This window comes from Artemia franciscana, chromosome 12 (assembly GCF_032884065.1).
Source record: "Artemia franciscana chromosome 12, ASM3288406v1, whole genome shotgun sequence".
Lineage (NCBI taxonomy): Eukaryota > Metazoa > Arthropoda > Branchiopoda > Anostraca > Artemiidae > Artemia > Artemia franciscana.
The window spans coordinates 21,685,812-21,706,788 of NC_088874.1; the positions used below are offsets into that span (position 1 = coordinate 21,685,812).

The 20,977-nt window shown below is 36.8% G+C and overlaps 1 protein-coding gene across 4 annotated transcripts in view; it reads right to left on the reverse strand.

The window, feature by feature from the left end:
- LOC136033848 (heat shock factor protein-like) overlaps positions 1–20,977 on the reverse strand; it is a 78,315-nt gene that overhangs the window by 25,010 nt on the left and 32,328 nt on the right. Inside the window, exons 6-10 of one of the 4 annotated variants that reach the window (XM_065714805.1) lie at positions 20,128–20,337; positions 16,515–16,695; positions 13,333–13,510; positions 3,302–3,601; positions 1,349–1,460 (exon numbers count right to left, since the gene is read on the reverse strand). In XM_065714805.1, coding sequence (XP_065570877.1) covers positions 1,349–1,460; positions 3,302–3,601; positions 13,333–13,510; positions 16,515–16,695; positions 20,128–20,337 — 981 coding nt within the window. Of the gene's footprint in view, positions 1–1,348; positions 1,461–3,289; positions 3,602–13,332; positions 13,511–16,514; positions 16,696–20,127; positions 20,338–20,977 lie in introns of all 4 variants that reach the window. The other 3 variants (XM_065714804.1, XM_065714803.1, XM_065714802.1) reach the window with 3 other exon arrangements.

Here is a 20,977-nt window from a genome sequence, read left to right on the forward strand (position 1 = left end):
GATTTGATAGCTTTAGAATTCTCGAAAACATCGGGCAGATCAAAAAAAAATAGAAGACTTGCGCAGTTGATCTTTAAGAAAAAGAAACATGGGGTCCATGTTCCATATGCAAGATTTCCGTTTCTTGTCCTTCAATTTTAATATTCGAGCGTGAAAATGGCAGTTTTGCAATTATTCGATAGCTGATATTCAGCTTTTTTCATTTATCAAACTACCTTTTTGAAATTTCCTTTGCTATTTTTTATTAAAAAATATGTTGGAGGCATAAAAAAAAAATGAATGAAGGAAAATTTTTCCTTTTTTGATCATTTTTTAAGAAAAGTCTAGGTGGTATCACAATTCTGGCTCATTCAATGGATGGAAGTGAAACTAATAAAACCAACAATATTAGTATCTTATCCTCTCAGCACAAACTACAAGCTACAACTGCATGTTTCACAGGTAGTATAAGCCTTAAGGAAGATTGTTTTGTACCATTATGGACATCTTAAGAATTCTTATGTTCTTATTATATTTTGTTCTTGTAAAATTTAGGTGTCCTCCCTAATATTTAGAGAATCTGACAAGAAAAGTACTGTATTATAAAGTAGTTAAACACTGTTTCATGTCCACAGAATACGTGCTCTCTGACGGCTGAATAACTAATATTTTTTTGTATAGCTCAAAATTAAAACAGTTCAAAATAGGGATGAAACCTTTTTATTGACAGTGAACAGATATAAAATTTAACTAGATATTTCGAACACATATACAGTGTTCATCATCAGCAGTAAAACTGCTGACTTTCGTCATGGAAAGGCAGTGTGGTCTTCGAAGTTATCTTAGCTCAAAATATTATGGTCAGTTTGGTAAGTAAACCCTGTTTAGTCCTAGGGCTAGTCCTGTTTAGTCCAAGGTCGAGTTGAAAATTTTGGAAAAAGTATATTTTAGGAAAAGGGGGGAATAAAGAGACTTCGAATTTTGTGTTTGGGGGAACAGGGCAAAAAGATTTATAAGTAAAATGTTTTGATTTATCTAACTAATAAGCATCCGTAACACCAAATCAATTACTAATTAAAAGGTGATAAATTTTATGCTCAATTTGGCAAGTAAACCCTGTTTATTCCTAGGGCTAGGTGATCGAGTTGAAACTTTTGGAAAAAGTATATTTTTAAAGAAGGGGGGAATGAAGAGACTTCAAATTTTGTGTTTGGGGGAACAGGACAAATTTTTTTCCAATTCTCACAGAAAAGTATTGATATAATTTTTATTATGCCTGTCATCTGACAGAGGCTCTTGGCTATTTATAGCATTGTTAGGGCAAACTACTTCTATACAAGCTGTACAATTTTATGAAAGTTCCACTTACCGAAAGCAAGGAGGACACATCGAAAGTTCCTCCATTTTGCAATGTCATCAAATCCTTCAGACCTTCCAATTCAACATCGAAGTTTTCTAAATGATTGTCCAAATCATTCCTGCTAGTAAAGCAAAAAAAAATTGATTAAAAAACAAAAATTCTAAATAATTCGCAAGATTTTTTGTACTTTTTATTTTTAAGTTACAGGATGAGATTGGTTTTTTAAACTTATTGAGCATATAGCAGATGTAAGAAAAGAAAAAATACGCAACACCACAGATAGCACAAATGCACACAGGTTGGATTAAGGGATTAGGTGGGTCCAAAGAAAGGGGGCGGGGTAGGTAGGGGGCAGATGCACAATAAAGGAAGGTTAGGGGCGGGGGGAGGGTTATTTTCTTACAGTGAGTCTACCTAATGGGATTTATTTGGTCCATATTTCTGCCCATGTTTGGTAACCCAGACAATCTTAACCCATCCGAAGATATAATCAACAGAACCCTATACTATTTTTGTTAGCGTTTTGTTTTACGAGAATTAAGACCGGAATAATTTGGTATAGATACGATTGGGAGGAACTGTAGAGTAAAGACTCTGGGGGAGGGCAGATTACCACATTGGCATAAGAAATGTTGGTGAGTTTATGCAGACCGGTATGAGACATAAAGTGAACTTCTGGAGTAACTAATAAAGACATTTTGTTTGTTTTTTTCGTAATGATGATTCAGATCTAGTTATGTCAGTGTTATTTTTTTTCTTCTCTGTCTTTTCTTTGGTGAACCAAGGCCCACGTGGTTTTTGTGTTGAAATATATTTATAAATTCACGAATTGTCTTGCACCACGCAACACAGTTTTTATGAGCACATTTTTTTGACAATCCCATCTACATCCTAGCGGAATAAAACTGAACTATCTACCAGGAATTACGCATGTACTATGCAGACGAAATGCACTTTCCAGGTCTATCTTTGCATGTCTGTTTCTACAAATTTAAAAATGAATCATGGGTTTTAAGAAAGACTTGAATATTTCCCAAGGTTTAGCAAGAAAAACAGTGATCATTAGCAAAAACTGAAATAACTTTACCTATCAAAAATACCAAGCGTAACAAGGACTTAACTTTTGTGGCATTATTGACGGTTAACAATAGATTTTTATAGTGCACGAATAATTCAACTGATCAATTTCAAATTTGACAGGTTGGTAATCAGGACCTAGTAGGGCACATCCAGTCAAAGAGCCATAATTTACGAACCCCTGCTCCAAATAATCATTATCCACTGGCAAAATTCGTAGAGACATAATCATATATTTACATATTTATAAACATATATTTATAGGAGGCAAAAAAACAAACATGAATTCTCACAAAAGAATTTTTTTTTTCATATCTCTACTTTAAAAGCAATAGTAAGTATAATATCAATGTAATGTACTACATACCGAAATGAAGCCACAGAATTTGGCTAAGCAGAGTAATTTTTTACAGACTTTTTCTCCTTCTCTAACAAAATTACATGTCAAGTTATACTGTATATAAAATTATAACCGAATTCTATTAAACTAATTATATATCAAATTATCTAACAAAAAACTACCGTAAAAAATCTTAAAAGCCCCGTCTTTGCTTTTCTATAAAATTCTGCTGTGCAATATCATTACTGCGACAGAAACTACTTCCTTTGGTTATTTGAGACACACCTCTTTCAAAATAGTAGAGAAAAGAATACCGTATCTTCGATCATAAGATAGTTTCATTCATAAGAATTTTTGAAATTTATTGTAAAACAGCAAATCGTGTGAAAATACCTTACTTGCCAAAATAAGTGGTATACGATCAAGCAGCTGCGGCCTATTTCAATGTCAAAAAGACGTAAAACGAAAGGGATTTTCATCATTACTAATGACCCAAAAAGAAGGCTAGAAAAAGATAGCCTCTTTACTCTTACCAAGGTTCTAACCTGTTCATAGGCAGTGAGTCCGAGGCAATAGCAACCGTTTTGTCGTCAATCTTTTGATGTTTTCCTGAAAATTTGCCTTGAAGAAGTGATACTGGCTCTTCTAAAGTAGGTATTATGAGTGACTCATCAATGAATGCCCCACTTTCTTCGTCATTCACGACATCAGTTGGTTTTGTCAATGTCTTTGGATTTACCGTCATCAGCTCCACAGAGGGGCTTCTGGGGTTACTCTCTGCCGATGAATGGGCTGATACTGGTCTTTCGCTTATTATTTCTACAGGGTCATCACCAATTTGATAGCTAAAATGTAATATTAGATATCAGACTCTAATTCGGGGGTATTTCGACGAAGTTTCAAGCACATTCACAAAGAGACAAAATTTCAAGTTTGTCTTCTATGAAAACTTACATTTCCCCTGGTAATTATAAACTTGAAGGATTGGGCTTGAGCCCTGATATTCACTTCAAAATTACCTTGCATACAAAATCAATTGAAAAAAAAAAAAAAAAAAAAAAAAACAAGAAAAGAAGATAAGAAAAAAAAGCTCAAAAGTAACCGAAACTCTAAAAAAGGGATTTTGATACCAATAGATACATCAAAAGAATCGGATTTTTATGTTGATTTTAGATATATAAGCCTCATCAAGCTTAGTCTTACCCATCAAAAGTTAAGAGCCTGAGAAAATTTGCCTTATTTTCGAAAAATAGAATCATAGAATCTTAATGAAATCACACCATCAGATCCAGTGCATCAGATAACCCTACTGTAAAAGTTTCAAGCTCCTGTCTGCAAAATGTGGAATTCTATATTTTTTGCCAAAAGAAAGATCAAGGATGCGTGTTTATTTTTATTTTGTTTATTTTATTTCCAGAGGTGATCGTATCGATCCAGTGGTCCTAGAATGTCACAAGAGGTCTCATTCGAGCGGAAATTAAAAATTGTAGTGCCCTTTTTAAGTGATATCAAAATTTTGGGGTAGCCATTTTGTTCAGCATAGCCGAAAAATCTAATAACTATGTCTTTGAGGACAGCTTAATCCCCCACAGTCACTGGGGGAAGGGCTGCAAGTTATGAACTTTAACCATTGTTTACATATTGCATTGGTTATTGGGTTAGTGTACAGAAGTTTTCAGGAGGGATTTTTCTGGTGGTGGGCGGGGGTGGATTTGTTTACGTGGGAAAATCTTTCCATGGAGGAGTTTTTCATCGGGGAAGATAATTTTCTTTGAAGGGGCACCGGATTTCCCAGCATTGTTAAAAAAAACGATCAGAAACTAAATAAAAAACAAGTTCCCCATCGTCAATACCTCACTATTTACGCTGAAGTTTTTTTTAGGACTTTCAAAAGAGCTATTTATTCTAATTAAACGGCCTTTGTGATTCAGTGGTTATTCTTAAAGAATTGGAAAAAAAATTCAATCTTTAACGTAAAGAGCGAGGTATTAACGAGAGGGCGAACCCCTTCATATATGTAACCATTTCTGTTCGTTTTAAGTTTTCATGTTGCTCCTTACTTTCAGTTGGAAAAACTTGTTTTTTTATTATTTAAGTTTCAAATAAAAAGCGACGTTCAGAATTAAAACGAGCAAAGGTTACACTGAACAGGAGTGATTGCTCCTCCTTCAACCTTTAACCCGTAGCACTGAAGCGGTTGCATGCGCTTTTTCATGTTCTCAACGAGAACACCAAAATGGGTTGTTTCCAGTAAAGCACAAAAGCCATTTGAGCGTTGCAAGTGAGGATTTAATTGGGGAAGTGAGCCCACCTCCAGTATAAGGTATTTGTTACTAATTTCAATACAGCAAAGTTTATACTTAAAGTAAATATGACTATGTGATATAAACAAAACATGCATTATTTTCCTACTTTGTGAGGTTTTTCAGACCCTTTTATAGCTTAGCAACCATTGCGCTATATAGTAGATCTGTGGGCCACTTGCTTTCAGAGGCCTAGCTTCTAAAGCTGCCAATGTTTAAACAAAGTTTCCAGTATTTGTGTTGCGAGAGCAACACTTTGGTTTTGTCCCGGTTTTTTTTTTTTTTTTTTTTTTTCTATGCCGCCGATCTCAGCTTATTCCTGGAAACTGGTAAGGGTCTAACCTGTGCGGTTTTTACGGAAAGTTTGGACCTCAGGCCGGATTGATGAATATGACATTACATTTTGGAAAGCTCCGTAGAACTCTTGCCTGGGGCCAAAAAGGATGGTTTTTGCTTGTCCTCGAGCCAGAGCCTATGGTGTGCGAAGTGAAGTGGAGTTATATAGCCTATGTCAGAGAGGAGTATCTGAAGTTGTGCAGCCAATCTTTCGTTTCATCAAACCATGTTTCTGCTTTCGAGTGGAAAGCTCCGTTCTAGCAGGCAAGCAGGCAGGCACCAGTTTCAAATTGAAGATGGACTAAAATCTATAAGTGTTAAATATATGCGGTAGTTCCCCGGCCCCACAGCCAATATATCTTCTTTGAGTGATAAATAGAAAAATTTACAGAAACAAAAAAGTGCGATTTTCCCACGGATCCGAAAGTGCTGCCATCTATTCTTTCTAGCCATTTCTGTTCGTGATTTCAGCTGACTTTACCATTCTTTTTTTTTCTACTTGGGATTGCAATAGAGAAATGGTATCAGATATACCTCTTAAACTTTAAAAGTTCTCTCATTGCTAAAGAAATTAGAGCTTATCCTTTGCTCCTTTCTAAGTGGTGGTGTTAGAAAGTTGGCCTCCGGCAAAAAAGTCAACTTTTGAACTAAGACAGATAGAATTTTTTTTTCAATGACAATCGATAGACCTTGATGAGCTGATCAAAGTATATGTCATCCATTTTTTGTTACAAAAATTCCTTCATGACATACACCAGTTTGAAAGTGTCAAGGGGTTGACAACTTCAGTGGTAAGGTACACACTTGAACCAAAAATAGGCCGATACCAATTGTGAGATATGTAGGGGACTTCCAAGCAACAGTCGATTATTAGCTTATAATCATCTTTGGCAATGAGGGGTTTGCAACTTTTGCTGATTGGTGTACCTATTATCTGTTTCTGGTGTAATTGATGATAAGAACAACTTGGTTCCCGATTGTAAGACATGTAGGGGAGTTGTAAGTAATAATCGGCTGTTAGGCTACAATGACTTCAGCGACAAGGGGTTTGCAACTTTTGCTAGTTGGTGTACCCATTATTTGTTTCTGGTGAACTTGGATGTATATCACGGGAGAGGGAGTAAGAATCGGTTGCTAGAGGAGGTTCATCAGAGGCTAAAAATTTGTGCAAATTGGTGCACATCTATGGTATTTGATCCTGAAAAGTCACGAATAGCTTTATAATACCAACTAGATTATATAAGATAATGTTCCAAGTTTCCATCGGTCACGATGTCTACGATTGAAAAGGATAAAGTTCAACTGGCTGCAAACTCAATTTAGTCCCTTCTTCCGATATTCTTTTGCTGTTGTTTTTTCAACGCTGAAGAACTTGATCATGTGATTACTGATTGTGTTCTGCTTTGAATATGCCGTTTTGAATGCTTTGATAGTTTTGACAACTTCAGAATTTAACCGATAGCGAAGAAACAAAACCAAAGTGTTGCTCTCGCAACACTTTTATCGGCGAAGCCGGACAAAGGTTGCCGCAACACTTCACGTTGCCCAGGCAACGTAGGTCTAGTTTCCTTTTCAATTAGCCCTTTTTTTCAGTCAAGTTCTATTTGTCTCCATAAAATAACAATAACAAAAGCAATATCCCAAAGGGCTCAATGGCCCGTTATTTGGGAAACGACGTACAATAAACAAAGAATGACAAAACTAGGCATAAACATATTAAACAACATCTAAATATAAACATATAAGGAAAAGAAATCAACTCTTCAGCAGTCCCCACGAAACAGCGACCCTCACATCAACCGACAATAAAATACAAATATAGTTAAATATAGTTCGGAATGCCAAAATAAAAATATAGTTCCATGTTCCTCTATATAGCTGCCTGACACGTCAATTGAAACAACCCCCTTAAATGTTTTTACCCCCTCCAAGTTTCTAAAAGTAATTGATAGCATTTTTGGACGTTTCATTAAAAATTCCTTTTTTAGATAGATAGATAGATAGATAATTTTATTCACCCACTCGATACAAAACCACAAATGGCACGAATGGAGTACAAAGAAGAAAAGAAAAAAAAAACAAAAAAAAAAAAACAAACACTTAACTGCACAAACAAAAACAAACGTTACGATACACCGCCAATAAATAAAAACATTATTACAAAAACTCACTAAGGACGAATTGCAATTGCCAGACTACTAGGCCCAAGCGACCCCAAAAATTCAGAACGACGTTTCGTCACAGCAGCAATCGGATCTGTGATACCGAACCTTGCAGACATCTTGGAATTTTTAACCCACGGTGGGGTATTTAAAAGAAACTTTGCATATTTGTAAAAAAGTGATCGAAGGTTTCTTTTATCACTAACACTAAATATATGCCAAAACGGTGATAAAGCCAGAAAGTGTGGGATCACCAGTGCATTATATAGCCTAGCTCGAATTTGTCGATTATATTTCGCTTTAGTTGAAGATAGCGCCCCGTAAGCCTTACGTGCCTTTTCTGCGAAATTACTTATTTGGCGAGCACGTGTAGATGCCATGTTATGACCTATAGGCATTCCTAAGTACATTATGGAGTCAGACAGTGGAACCTCTTGAGCACCAAATTTGACAGCAAGATCTATACAATCTGCATTTCTCCTATTGAAAGCAACAATCTCGCTTTTACTTGCATTAAAAGATAGGCCTATCTCTCTATAAGCATCATCTAGAATCTGAAAATTTTCTTCAATACGAGACAAACATCTACTTAAATTAAAAATATCATCTGCGTAATTAAGTAATGTTACATCCAAACCTCGGAAAATGCAGCTCATTTGCACTAACTTTTGGGCTTCGAGAACACTATTATTATACAACCGGGGTGACGAAATTGCACCCTGCCTAATGCCCTTTCTAACCGGAATAGCATTTGGTAATACAATCGGCCCGTTAGGAGACGGGACTTTAACTTGGACTCGAAGCTTCTTATACATATCCCGAAAAGGCAAAATAACCGATCGGTCCACACCACGTTTATGAGCAGACACTAATAACTGGGGATGTATCCCAGAATCAAAAGCACGTCTAACATCGTGACTCGCTAGAATAAGGGATTCATTCAGTTCATCAGCTTCTATTAATATATTAGCAAGAATATAATGGACGTGCTCGCGACCAACACCTTTTTTAAATCCGAACTGATTATCGGGGGTAGAACATTGAAAAGCAATATGATCTATAACTAGCAATTCCATAAGCTTACATAAAACCGGCGAAACAGTTATAGGGCGGTAAGATACGCATTCAGACGGATTTTTCCCTTTTTTCAAAATAGGTGTAATTACTCCAGTACCAAAAACGACGGGAACGAGACCAGAATTAAAGATAATTTGGAATAGAAGCTCTAAATGACTCAGGAGACCAGCAGTACCATGTACAAGATGCAACCCACACAACTTGTCGACACCTTTCGATTGTTTCTTTTTTAATTTTGAAATTGCACGAATCAGATTAGGAACAGTTACTATGTAGCCAACACCAGAACTAGGCAATTCCATGAACTTATCAAGTTCGACTTCATATTTATCTTCAAGATCTTGTTCGGGTGGAGAGAACTCAGAAGTAAAGTGGGACACCCAATCTTGCTCAGAGATCACAGGTTCAACACTATTCTGATCACCATTACGTTTAAGAAATCTCCACACAGCATTTGGGTCATTACTTATCAATTGACTATGTTGATCGATCACTTCACATTTATGCTTAGACAAAATCTTGGCAAATCTGCGTTTGCTGAACAGCCGAACTTCATTTACAACACCTGATTTCGGACGACCACACTCGTTCCAGAGCCTAAGCCAAAATTTTGCACGACCACATGCTTCACTTAGAGCAGGGTTTTCGGACCACTTTGGAATTTCCGTTCCCACTCGGACTTTACGAATGGGGACCGCAGCGGCCTCGGCAGATAACAGTGCGTGAGATATTTCACTACAGTAGATGTTTAGTAGCAGCTGTTTCTCTTCATCTTGAATACATACACTCTGCTGTAGTAATTGGAACGGCACTTTAATCTTTGTGAGAATCTCATCCAATACGTAATGATAAGTAGCCAGGTCAATTTTACTCCAATTAGTTTTGATTTTCCACTTCTTTTCATTAGTTGGGGGGTTAGGAGAGGCAGGAATTACTCGAAAAGTGTTTATAATTGGAAAGTGATCAGACGCGCTTACGCTCAGATCTACGTGCGAATTGCCGCAAGCTGGAGATTGGATGGAACTTAACATGAAGTCGAGAGATGAAGTCGAGCCTGAGTTATGGATATAAGTAAAACACAGATCATTGTTAGCAAGACGAAGACCGTCACAGGAAGATAGGAGGATCTGTGCTCGAGCGTTAGACTCATCAGTCAAGTCACAGTTCACGTCACCAGCGACTATACATTCAAGGCCCTGGCTAGAACAGCTGCCCACCGAACTCGATAGCTTACTGCAGGCTTCACTAAATTTTTTTTCTGATTTACTGTCTCTGTAGTCTGTTGGCATGTACACAGAGTGGATAACAGTTTTGTGCACCTTAACAGCAACAAAAAAGTCTGAAGATTTATACAGAATGGGATTTAACCTGCTGCTAACAAGAATGGCGATTCCACCGGACGGCCTTCCCCTGCCCGATGACTTTGCAGGAGTAGCAAATACTTTGACGCCATCGTTTAGCTCAAGCAGACTAACGGCTTGATTCGAGAGGAAGTGTTCCTGCACACAGAGTACATCGTTATAACATAACAATCCTTCTAACAGTGGCATTTTATCAACCACTCCACCATTTAAGTTCCATGAAACAACCCGTATAGAATCACCGATCATTGTTTAGAAATTAGCTTCTGAGCTACTGGACATTGGAAGCTGTAGCACGGGTGTCGAGAAGAACCACACAGAGCGCATTTGGGGGCATTTTGGCATGGATTGTCCCGAGAGCTGGAATGATCTCCACCGCACTTTGAACATTTCGGGGGATCTACACAAGATTTTGCTGCATGTCCGTAGGACTGACAGTTGTAGCACTGCATCGGTAAGAATTTAAATTCTGTAATGGGTAGTCGCTCGTAACCAAAAATGGGCGGAGAGTTCATTGCGTTAAAGAGATGAGCTTTGCTTTCAAACTGTAATTTGAATGACCGAGTACTACCAATTTGTACGGCCTTAACACAGTTCGGTACAACTGAGCGCAGTTCGTCATCTGAAGTTTCAGTGGGAACGTGGCGGATTATTCCGAAGAAAGCGGGAGTTTTTACTTTAACACTTATAGTTGAGTCACTTTTACCCACTGCCTCAGCCAGGGACTCGGCAGCATTCTTGTTGTTCAAGACTACTCTCCATTCAGATTTCCTAGGTTTCAGCTCCACAATGTTCGAACTAGTATCACCACATACTCTGTCCAAATAGGATTTCCGAGCGCTAGGGTTCGAAAGATCTTTCGGGGGATTCTTCAAAACAACCGCATATGACAGTTTCGACATGATCGTGTTGGTTTCTGCCGCAGGCATAGCAGAGACAGAAGGAGAGGGATTAGAATCCACGTAACTATCGAACTTAGCACACAATTCGTTTACTTTCCGGGTTAGGGTAGCCGTCACTTCTCCCGGGATTATCGGAACTTCATCAGGTTCGAAAATCACAAACCGCGGCAACGAGATATTTTTATCTTCACAAACCCGAAATACTTTTAATATGTCCAGGATATCATCGGTGTTCTTCGATCGCGCAGTAACACGTGTGGTAATTCCTGCTAGGGGCCACAATAACTCCTTCGCCATTGCAATTGCTTCCTCTGAGAAAAACTCGACTGCTTTTTTCGCTATATCCTCCGAGCGATTACCAGCTTTTATCGCACGGAAAGCATAATTCAGTAACGCATTCCAAACCAATTTCTCATTACTCCCCATCGCAACAGCCACGTCACAATCCGTAATGCAAAATCAAAGTCCGAGGGGAGGAGCCAGTTCAATAAACTACGACGTAATACAGAGCTATTTAAGCTAATAAGCGAGGGAAGCGTAGTTTCTTGCTACCTGATCCCCGCAGTTTAAGGGAGTCACACTCCCGGCAGGTACAACGGCCCTTGCGACAAGAAACTCCCCTCTTCTGCTCGCTTATTAGTAAAATTTAATAATATGAACGCACTCTAGAATCCGCTATTAAGAATTATTATAGATGACGCTGTTTTGCTTCCAAGCAAAGAGCATAAATTAGTAACAATATTATAAGGCAACTCCAGTTAAATAAATCTATTCTTCAACACAAATTATATGAGAAGAATTGAAAACTATGCTTCCTTACTGTTCCTGGGATCACAGATTCCAAATCGAGCACAACCTTGGTTAAAGAATCAAACTATTTCCATATAAATTTAACATATTCAAACTTAGTAATTTATTTGCTTCATTGAAAAACAAATAAAAAAAGCGACAAAATTGCACCCCCAGGATCTTAAAAAATAAATCCTCCCCCTATTTTCGTGAACTGACGTCCCTGGAGCCTTCAAATTTCCCCCTGATCGATTTGCATTTTACTTCAGTCACATAAGAACTTACTTCTTTACCATATACAAAAAAAGGAGATTTGTCCAAATATGTGCTCAAACTTATAAAGAACAAATTCCAACTTTTGCTGATGGTCCAAAAATCAGAAAATCGGTTGCACTCTCAGCCTACTCACATCTAACCTCTCAAGCAAGGCAAACACTGATGTTTATCACGATTTGTATATAACAACCGACCTTGCTTTCCAGGGAATTCCAACGGATGTCTACTATTTTCCAAGCCACATGGATTTCGTTGGGTCTCGTTGGATAATCTCGACAAGCTGAAGAGATCACAAAATCTGCTATCACACAAAACTTTCCCAGTTGAAGATTTATCACTCACATATATATTTCTCATTTGTCAAAGTTTTCATTTAATATATCCTTTCTAGACAATGGCATATTACTTTAAAACCCAATCTCGTATTTACCACAGGGTCTGGGCCAATACAAACAGACCGAAGTTTTCCAGCCTTCTCAATCCCACGATTCAGGCCATCCTTTCATCTGCATTGGGATGACTGCCCAAACTCACCAATAATGCCGTTGATCCCTGACTCTTCGACCTACAGCCTTTAGTCGCGACAGCAAAAAGAAGCTCAGCCGAAACTGTGCAATTCCTACGAGACTCAAAAGGTATCCCTTTACTCCAAAGTCTAATGGAGTGAAACCTGTTCGAAATTGTTGAAATTGAAATATTACATTTGATAATTAATTGTCTACAAACAAATGCTATTGGTCTGATCATCTAACAAAGAAGTCCCATGAGTCCTGCTGATTGACATAGGAAAATCAGAGAATGAATAGGAGTTGAATGAGATGTTTAAAGCCAAAATCAAAGAAGAAGGGAAGATACAATACTTAAAATTAAGAATGAAACCGTGATAATTGTAGATTCTCTTTTAAAAATGTATAATTTGTTCTTAATCTTGCCCGAGAAACGATGGATTTTTCTTTGCAATACGCGAAAAAAGTCAGAGCTTAGTTTCAGTTGTGTGAAATTCTGATAGAAAAGAAATTTTAGAACATTCTTTGTTTCGTTTTTTACTTCTTTTTTTACCAGATACTCATTTCTTTAAAAGTTTCTGTCTGGTATGAAGTATTACTGAATATATTAGATGGATCAGTAGGCAATGAACTCTGTTTGAAGGAGTAGAAGAAAAATAAGGTACTATAGTTTGAGAACGTATTAAAAAAAAAATTATTTTTGTTGAATATTACCAGAAAATGTAGTATTAAATATAGCAGTTATTTCTTGTGAATAAATCTGGTTAAACAAATTGAAAAATTAGCAGTAGAAATTAAACATTTTCTTTGGCATAATCTCAGAATTTAGAGATATTCTTAAGGGATTTATGAGGGAAAACTAACCCAATGGTAATAGCATAATCTCCATTTGCAGCAGCCGAGTTCTCTTGTTCATCCGTCAATACAGGCTCAACTACACAATACGGCTCAAGAGTGACTTCATCTTGATCATCAGATTCAATTCTAATAGGTATTTGTGCAGGATTCTCAAGAGATTCAGCGCTAGACAGCTTAGACGCTTCTATAAGAAAAAGCCGTAATAAAATCTGTAATTCGTCATAACTTCTAAACAAAGGCTTAAAAGAAACAAAACAAAAAGAAGTAAAACATCAAAATGAAGAGTGAAATTTAAAACCTGAAAGAATATAAATTAGCGTGTGCAAGATATCAAAGTTAAAACAAATTTTCATTACCAAGAAAGAAATGAAACCACAAACAAGAGAAATTAAAATGAACAATTAAATCAAACTTAAATATTCTATATAACTTAAATATTCTATGTCCATTTTAATCGAAAACTTAATTTGAAAAACTGACTTTTATACACATTTTCTACAAATAGTTTTGAAATTAAATCTTCCTCTCCCTACATTCCGGGAAACGATTGGAACGGCTATTTAAGAGACGAGTTTCTTCTTCTAGGTCCTCGACACTAAGCTACAACTGGCAGTAAAGGATATTGGCTACATTGTCAATCATGCGCTTATGTATCAAGCTTAAGAAAAACAAAACAAAAAAACTAATGACTTCGAAGGTGTATTTGGCATCTATCTAACTTTGCCACCAAACACCTCCAGTATCTATCATTGCTATTCCAGATGATTTTCAATACCAATATAATAACTGAAAGCTTCGGTGTTGGATGGTACGCCCCATTCCAAAAAGATGAACCAGCTGACCAACGTTCCTCATCTTATCCGATCACTGTGTCATCTGCTTTTTTCGAGCTTTCAAAAAGCATTCAGAATGTGAACGTGTTCATAGCATTACTCCAAATTAGCTTGTTGATGCAGACAAGAGCGACAATGTTCTTGTCCTAGGAGCTCTGGGTGTCTACAAAGCCTTTTATTCTGCCATTCATGAGCATATTCTGCTTCAGGTCAACAAACAAACTAAGATAGAGGATAAAATAAGAGTATATCTGCGTGTATCTTACTGCATGTGTATAACAAGTAACACAAACTACTGGATAATGTCCTCACCAATGCTCTCCGGAAATGCTATCGCTAAATCACAAGGAGCACTAATAAACCATTATATCCTTTTTCGGGGATCAACTTATCGCTGCTAAACTTCAGTGATGATATTCTTCATGAATCACGCTCGATATCTATATTACAGTAGAACTACGTATCATTTGCAGAGGCCTATACGACTGGATATTTATTTAATGAATCTAGTTACCCAGTTGCCTCAGTGTAAACATAGGTGAGACCATGACTAAATCTGGCAAGTTATTCATGCACCTGGGTCTTCCTATTGCGCACCACGGTCAGGTGACCAGCTTTGGTTCACCACTTCCACTCACGTCCTTGGACATCATACAGATCACCCGTTGCCAAAGATTGCTTGCTTGGACATATAACTCCTCTACAACCTCTTATCTGCACGCTCTGGCTCTTTTGAAAAAGGATCTTTTAGTTTTGAGAAAGGATAAAGGATTTTTAGGGCTTCATCCCCCTTCTCCCTCCCTTCCACACACAGAACCCTTATAGGGGTGAAGACCCTATAGAAGTGTATTTTCCTTTATACAAATAGTGGCGAGGATTTATCATTTCGTTTGGAGATTTATCCTTGGATAAATTCCAAGCCAAAATAAAAGCCAAGTTTTCGCTTGGAGGAATACATATGAGATACTTCTATTTAAACTTTGGTTAGCAAATAGACTAAGTTATACATTTCCTAACGTCGAGCTATATTCTCGTTTGAAAACTGAAAAAAGCTAATTATTTACTTTTATTTCTTACATTCTGCAGCAGTGAAATTTTTAAAGCCAAAATTAATGACTGTTATATTTATCGAAAGATATTGCCAAAGAATATCCACTGGGGAAAATACAAGGCGTCAGCTTCACCTAGGAGGAAAAAAAAAAGGTCCAATATTTTGTAAAAATTTGTAGAAGATACGTCACTAATACGGAAAAGTGTGATTTCGGTACCCATTGAACCTATGTTCTCTCCTGAACTGAACAGTAAGATAGTAATAATAATAAAAAAAGAATCTTGCTTCATTACAGTCAAAAAATTTATTTTGATGGGATTTTCGAGACTACTTCCAGTTTAGTTGAATTTGTTTCATTTACTTAAAACAGCTTGACTGCTCGTGACAACCAATGTTGAAATGAGGCATTGTGTCATTTTTTGACGAGACTATGGACCTGAGTGGAAGAAAATTTCCAGAATCTCAAAGATCTCCCAAGGCTTCCTCGTAAGGTAGGAATATGTCTAATATCGATACGCAAACTCAACGTCCAAAATGAGATACAAAAACTAAGTCCTTTTTTTGGTAAATTAGTCTGCATTATAGTATCCATGGTGAACCTTTCTTCGCGTTTATAGTTGATCTTTCTCTTTACTTCTTTATTGGTTAGTTTAAACTAATTCACTGTTTTAGCTTTGTTGGACTTCTTCAATGTTACGATTCTTTATTTAAGTTTTGACATTTTTTGGTACTTATCTGTTTTGGCCACCACACTCAAGTTATTGGTCAGACAGAACCGGTTTCCTTCTGTATTTGTACTCGGTGATAATCAGCTTAGCATGAGAGAGACCCTACAATGTAGGTATATTTTAATATATATTTTAGTTGTTATTTTAGTTAGGCTAGAAACCATTTAATATTATGTATTCTGGGGGGGGGGCTGATTTCCATGATTATGTGCTGTAGTTTCTATAATTTTGTTACTAAAGAATTTTATTTTCATCATACTTAGGTATATTTCATTAGGATTAACCTAATTTAACTTCTTGAGCGTGGTGGATATAACAGATAAGTACCCATTTTTTTACTTTAATGTCTAGTGACTTGATTTTAATAATCGTGATTTTTAAATTCGCGATATCTTATTTGTGTTTTGTCAATCTTTATTAGCTTAACTTTTAATTTTTTTAAGCTTACTTTCCTTTGCCAAATTGCACATTCGGTCACTTTATGGCTTGTGAGCAGTTTCAGCAAACAAATTCTGCCCTATTATGATGCTCGACCTAAGATTGTGGAAATTTCTTTATTTCAAGTGTAGACCTCACCTTGTATCATATCATTCGTCAAATCGTGTATTATGGGTCCTTTGTCGTTGAATTTCCGCCTTTGCTTACTTCCAGATGGAGAAAAGAGATCATCTTTCTCTGATTCCTGTATAGCAAGTGGATACCTTCTTTTTGTTGATATGTCCTTCCTTTGGACCAGGGTAACGAGAAATTGTATCAACTGAAAGACGGTAAAATTTTCACTTAAAGTAACTAACTTTCTGGGTAAATTAAACAGAACAATGACAGAGTTAATAATAGCACACGTCCACAATGAAATATTGACTGAATAAATCTTTTTTCTTTTGGAGAAAAAAAAATGCAACTCTAACTACTTAAAGATCAAACTCACCATTGCAAATTTTTAATCTGAATCCAAATATATAACAATAATACTTCTATCAGCCAAGTCTTTTGGAAAATACTTTTTAAATCTCTTTTTCTGAGAATTCGGTGTTTTCTATATAGAAAGAAAATTTTAATTTGCTTCAAAAAACACAAAATGTAAATAGATTCTTTGGATTAATACATGCTTACTAAACATTACACTTTAGAGTTTTGGTTACTATTGCTCTTAGAATTTTGATTCAACTTTCGCCGTATTTTTTCTTTGTTCATCATATTTAAGTAAATACACAACACAATCTGCACAAACACCTGAAAACTGCACATCTGATTCAAGAAGGGGAAGGAGGCTGTCACCCACCTGTCCTGAATCAGTCACTGTTAACCCTCCCGAGAGATATAAAAGTCCATTGTCAGTCTCCTTCAAGCATTGCCATTTGGATTTGGGCATACCTTCGCTTCTACATTGCCAAGCTTATAAGAGAACAAAAAACAACCACATTTAATATCAGGTTTAACCCCCCAGTAGCAAGACAACTAACCGGCAAATAACGATCAAAAATAACTGATGTGACCCAGAGGTAAATTTATTCCGATGGAATTTTACAAGCATAAATGGAAAAAAACATTTAATCGGTAGTTGTGAAGCAACTACTGAACAATCATTGCATTTTGGTTTTAATTTGCTTTTCAGACTCGCTCCACCTCCAAAGAAACATCATAGCTTCTATACAGTAATCATAGAGTACCAAGATTACGGGTGGACTCTCCCTTTATCAAATACGTTGTTAGAGATAATTTGCCAGTTTTCAGCCAAATTTTCATTCTGAGTATTTCATGAACTATTTTGTGGTTTTCCTCAATCAAAACATATATATGGTAATTAAATTGTGAAACGGCAAATCCATTAGCCTTCAGTACTGTCAAATGAATATTTACAGTGTAGTTTACCATAGCGTTCCTAGAGTCATCCTGACTTCACTTCAAATTGTTTAATGATTGGACTTTTTTCGAATCTTGGATGCAGAGGACTCCACAGTTAGGATTGTACATGAGTCATGGTTAACAAGAAATTGCTACAGCATCAACTCTGATATCATAAACATTGCTGAATAAATGGGAAATATAACGGTATCTTCGAGGAGTAAAATCCCAGTAGTCCCCTTCTTGCTAGCATGCCTGAAGCTCACATGATTAGTGGGCCTTAAGCTGCAATCTTTACTAACCTAAATGACAGAACGGCTATGATCTCAGTATCCACTGATGGTGATATTGAGTTTTAAGCTGGTTCACATCCGGACAAATTGTTTGGAAGTGCAAATTCAAATCATGGTCTACATATGTCTGACAGTAATTACTTGTTAATTTCTAAGGTCTCGAAAAATACAAAACTGTTAGCTAACTGAAATAGTTGAATATTGTGCGATTATTTTGTCGCACAGATTCGATGTAATGATTCGTGCTCTATTCTGTAAATCTATACATCTCCGGTGCATGCTCTACCATTCACATACTCTCAAAAAGACGCATTTTAAATTCTACGCCGCTACGGTTTAGTTTTTTGTTTTATTGCACTAATTGTGTTGCTAGAGCAACACTTTGGTTTTGTCCCGTTTTTTTTTTTTTTTTTATGCCACCAATGTCGGCTTATTCCTGGAAACTGGTAAGGGTCTAACCTGTGCGGTTTTTACGGAAAGTGTGGACCTCAGGCCGGATTGATAAATATGGCATTACATTTTGGAAAGCTCCGCAGAACTCTTGCCTGGGGCCAAAAAGGATGGTTTTTGCTTGTCCACGAGCCAGAGCCTAAGGTGTGCGAAGTGAAGTGGAGTTATGTAGCCTGTGTCAGAGAGGAGTATCTGAAGTTGTGCAGCCAAGCTTTCGTTTCATCAAAGCATGTTTCTGCTTTCGAGTGGAAAGCTCCGTTCTAGCAGGCAAGCAGGCAGGCACCACTTTCAAATTGAAGATGGACTAAAATCTATAAGTGTTAAATATATGTGGCAGTTACCCGGCCCCACAGCCAATATATCTTCTTTGAGTGATAAATAGAAAAATTTACAGAAGCAAAAAAGCGGCATTTTCCCACGGGTCCGAAAGTGCTGCCGTGATTTTCCCTGGGTTTATCATTTGTTTTTTTCGGACTTGGGATTGAGGTAGAGAAATGTTATCACATGTACCTCTTAAACATTAAAAGTTCTGTCATTGCTAAAGAAATTGGAGCTTATCCTTTGCTCCTTCCTAAGTGGTGACGTTAGAAAGTTGGCCTAAGGCAAGAAAATCAACTTTTGAACTAAGACAAATAGATTTTTTTTCGGCGGCAATCGATAGCTCTTGATGAGCTGATCAAAGTATATGTCATCCATTTTTTGATACAAAAATTCCTTCATGAGATATACTAGTTTGAAAGTTTCAAGGGGTTGACAACTTCAGAAGTAGGGTACACACTGAAACCAAAAATAAGCCGATACCAATTGTGAGACATGTAGGGGACTTGTAAGGAAAGGTCAGCTGTTAGCTCATAATCATCTTCGGCAGTGAGTGGTTTGCAAATTTTGCTATTTGGTGTACCCATTAGTTGTTTCCAGTATATTTGATGATAAGACCGAGTTGGTTCCAGTGGTAAGACATGTAGGGGACTTGTAAGTAATAATCGTCTGTTAGGCTACAATCATCTTTAGTGAAGAGGGGTTTGTAACTTTTGCTAGTTGGTGTAGCCTACCCATACTCACTGTAACCTAGAATTAAGTGTTTACGCAACGGGTACAAACGATAACGTAAAACAACGAGGCAGTTTCGTAATAATTAATAGAGTGTCATCTATGGTATTTTGATCCCGAAAAGTTACGGATAGCTTTATAATACCAACTAGATTATATAAGATATTGTTCCAAGTCTTGATCCGTCACGATTTCTACGATTGAAAAGGATAAAGTTCAACTGGCTGCAAAGTCAATTTAGTCCCTTCTTTCGATATTCTTTTGTTATTGTTGTTGTTTCAACGCTGAGGAATAGCCTTTGATCATGTGATGACTGATCGCGTTCTTCTTTGAACATAATGTTTTAAAAGCTTCGATAGGCTGACAACTTCAGCGTTTAACCGATAGCAAAGAAACAAAACCAAAGTGTTGCTCTCGCAACACTTTATTCGGCGAAGCCGGACAAAGGTTGCCGCAACACTTCACGTTGCTCAGGCAACGTAGGTCTAGTTTGTAAATTGACCTAAAGTTAATTTCCTATTCGAAGACATAACTTCTGAAACAAAACTCACCTTGTTTACAATTTGCTGCTGCTTGAAATGTTTCTGCCTAAGAGATGCCACTTCTCTCCAGAGAACTTCATTTTCTCTTTTCATGCCAGCTAGACGCTTATCTACTGAATCCTGTTTCCCCTTTAAAATTCTTACATCCGTTAACACCTTTTGTGCAAAATCTGGACGAACTTTATCGAAATCCTCAGATTGTCTTGTACCAGATGGCAGCTAAAAATATAAAATCCATCTAATTTTTAGTCTATCTTTAATTTTTCTTATACTTTAAATTAAGAAACTTCAATTAATATACTTTAGTTTTCTTTAATAGTTTTGTTTATTGAATGAACAAAATGAGTAACGTAAGCTGAATGAGTCAAATTACAAATTCTAAACATTTATCTACATTTTTTGCAGAAATCTTATTTTGGTTCTCCTCTTCTATTTTTTTATCCTGATAAGGCAAAACTTGAATTTTCAGTATGCCCATCTTCCTTTAAAATTCCGGATTAATTTTGCTAGCTGAAGCACAGTCCAAGCGACGTCAATGCATAGAAACCTGAAAACCAGGTTTCTAAAAACCTGAAAAACAGCGTAGGCAATTTGGTTTTTAGACCTTGGCAATTTGATTAGACCTTAAAGATCTAATCATTTGTCGAACTTTTACAAAAAGTTCACTTATTTCTTAAAAGTAAGGAGTCTCTCCTCTTCCCCTCAAATATCACTATCAACTTACTTATATACTCAGATGTACTGTCAACCAAGCCTTCGGATTTTTTCGGAAATTGTCAATCCTCGTACAATTCGAGTACCCGACTGAATGACCGTATTTCAAACAGTAGGCTGTACAAAAAGTGTGGTTCAATCCCGC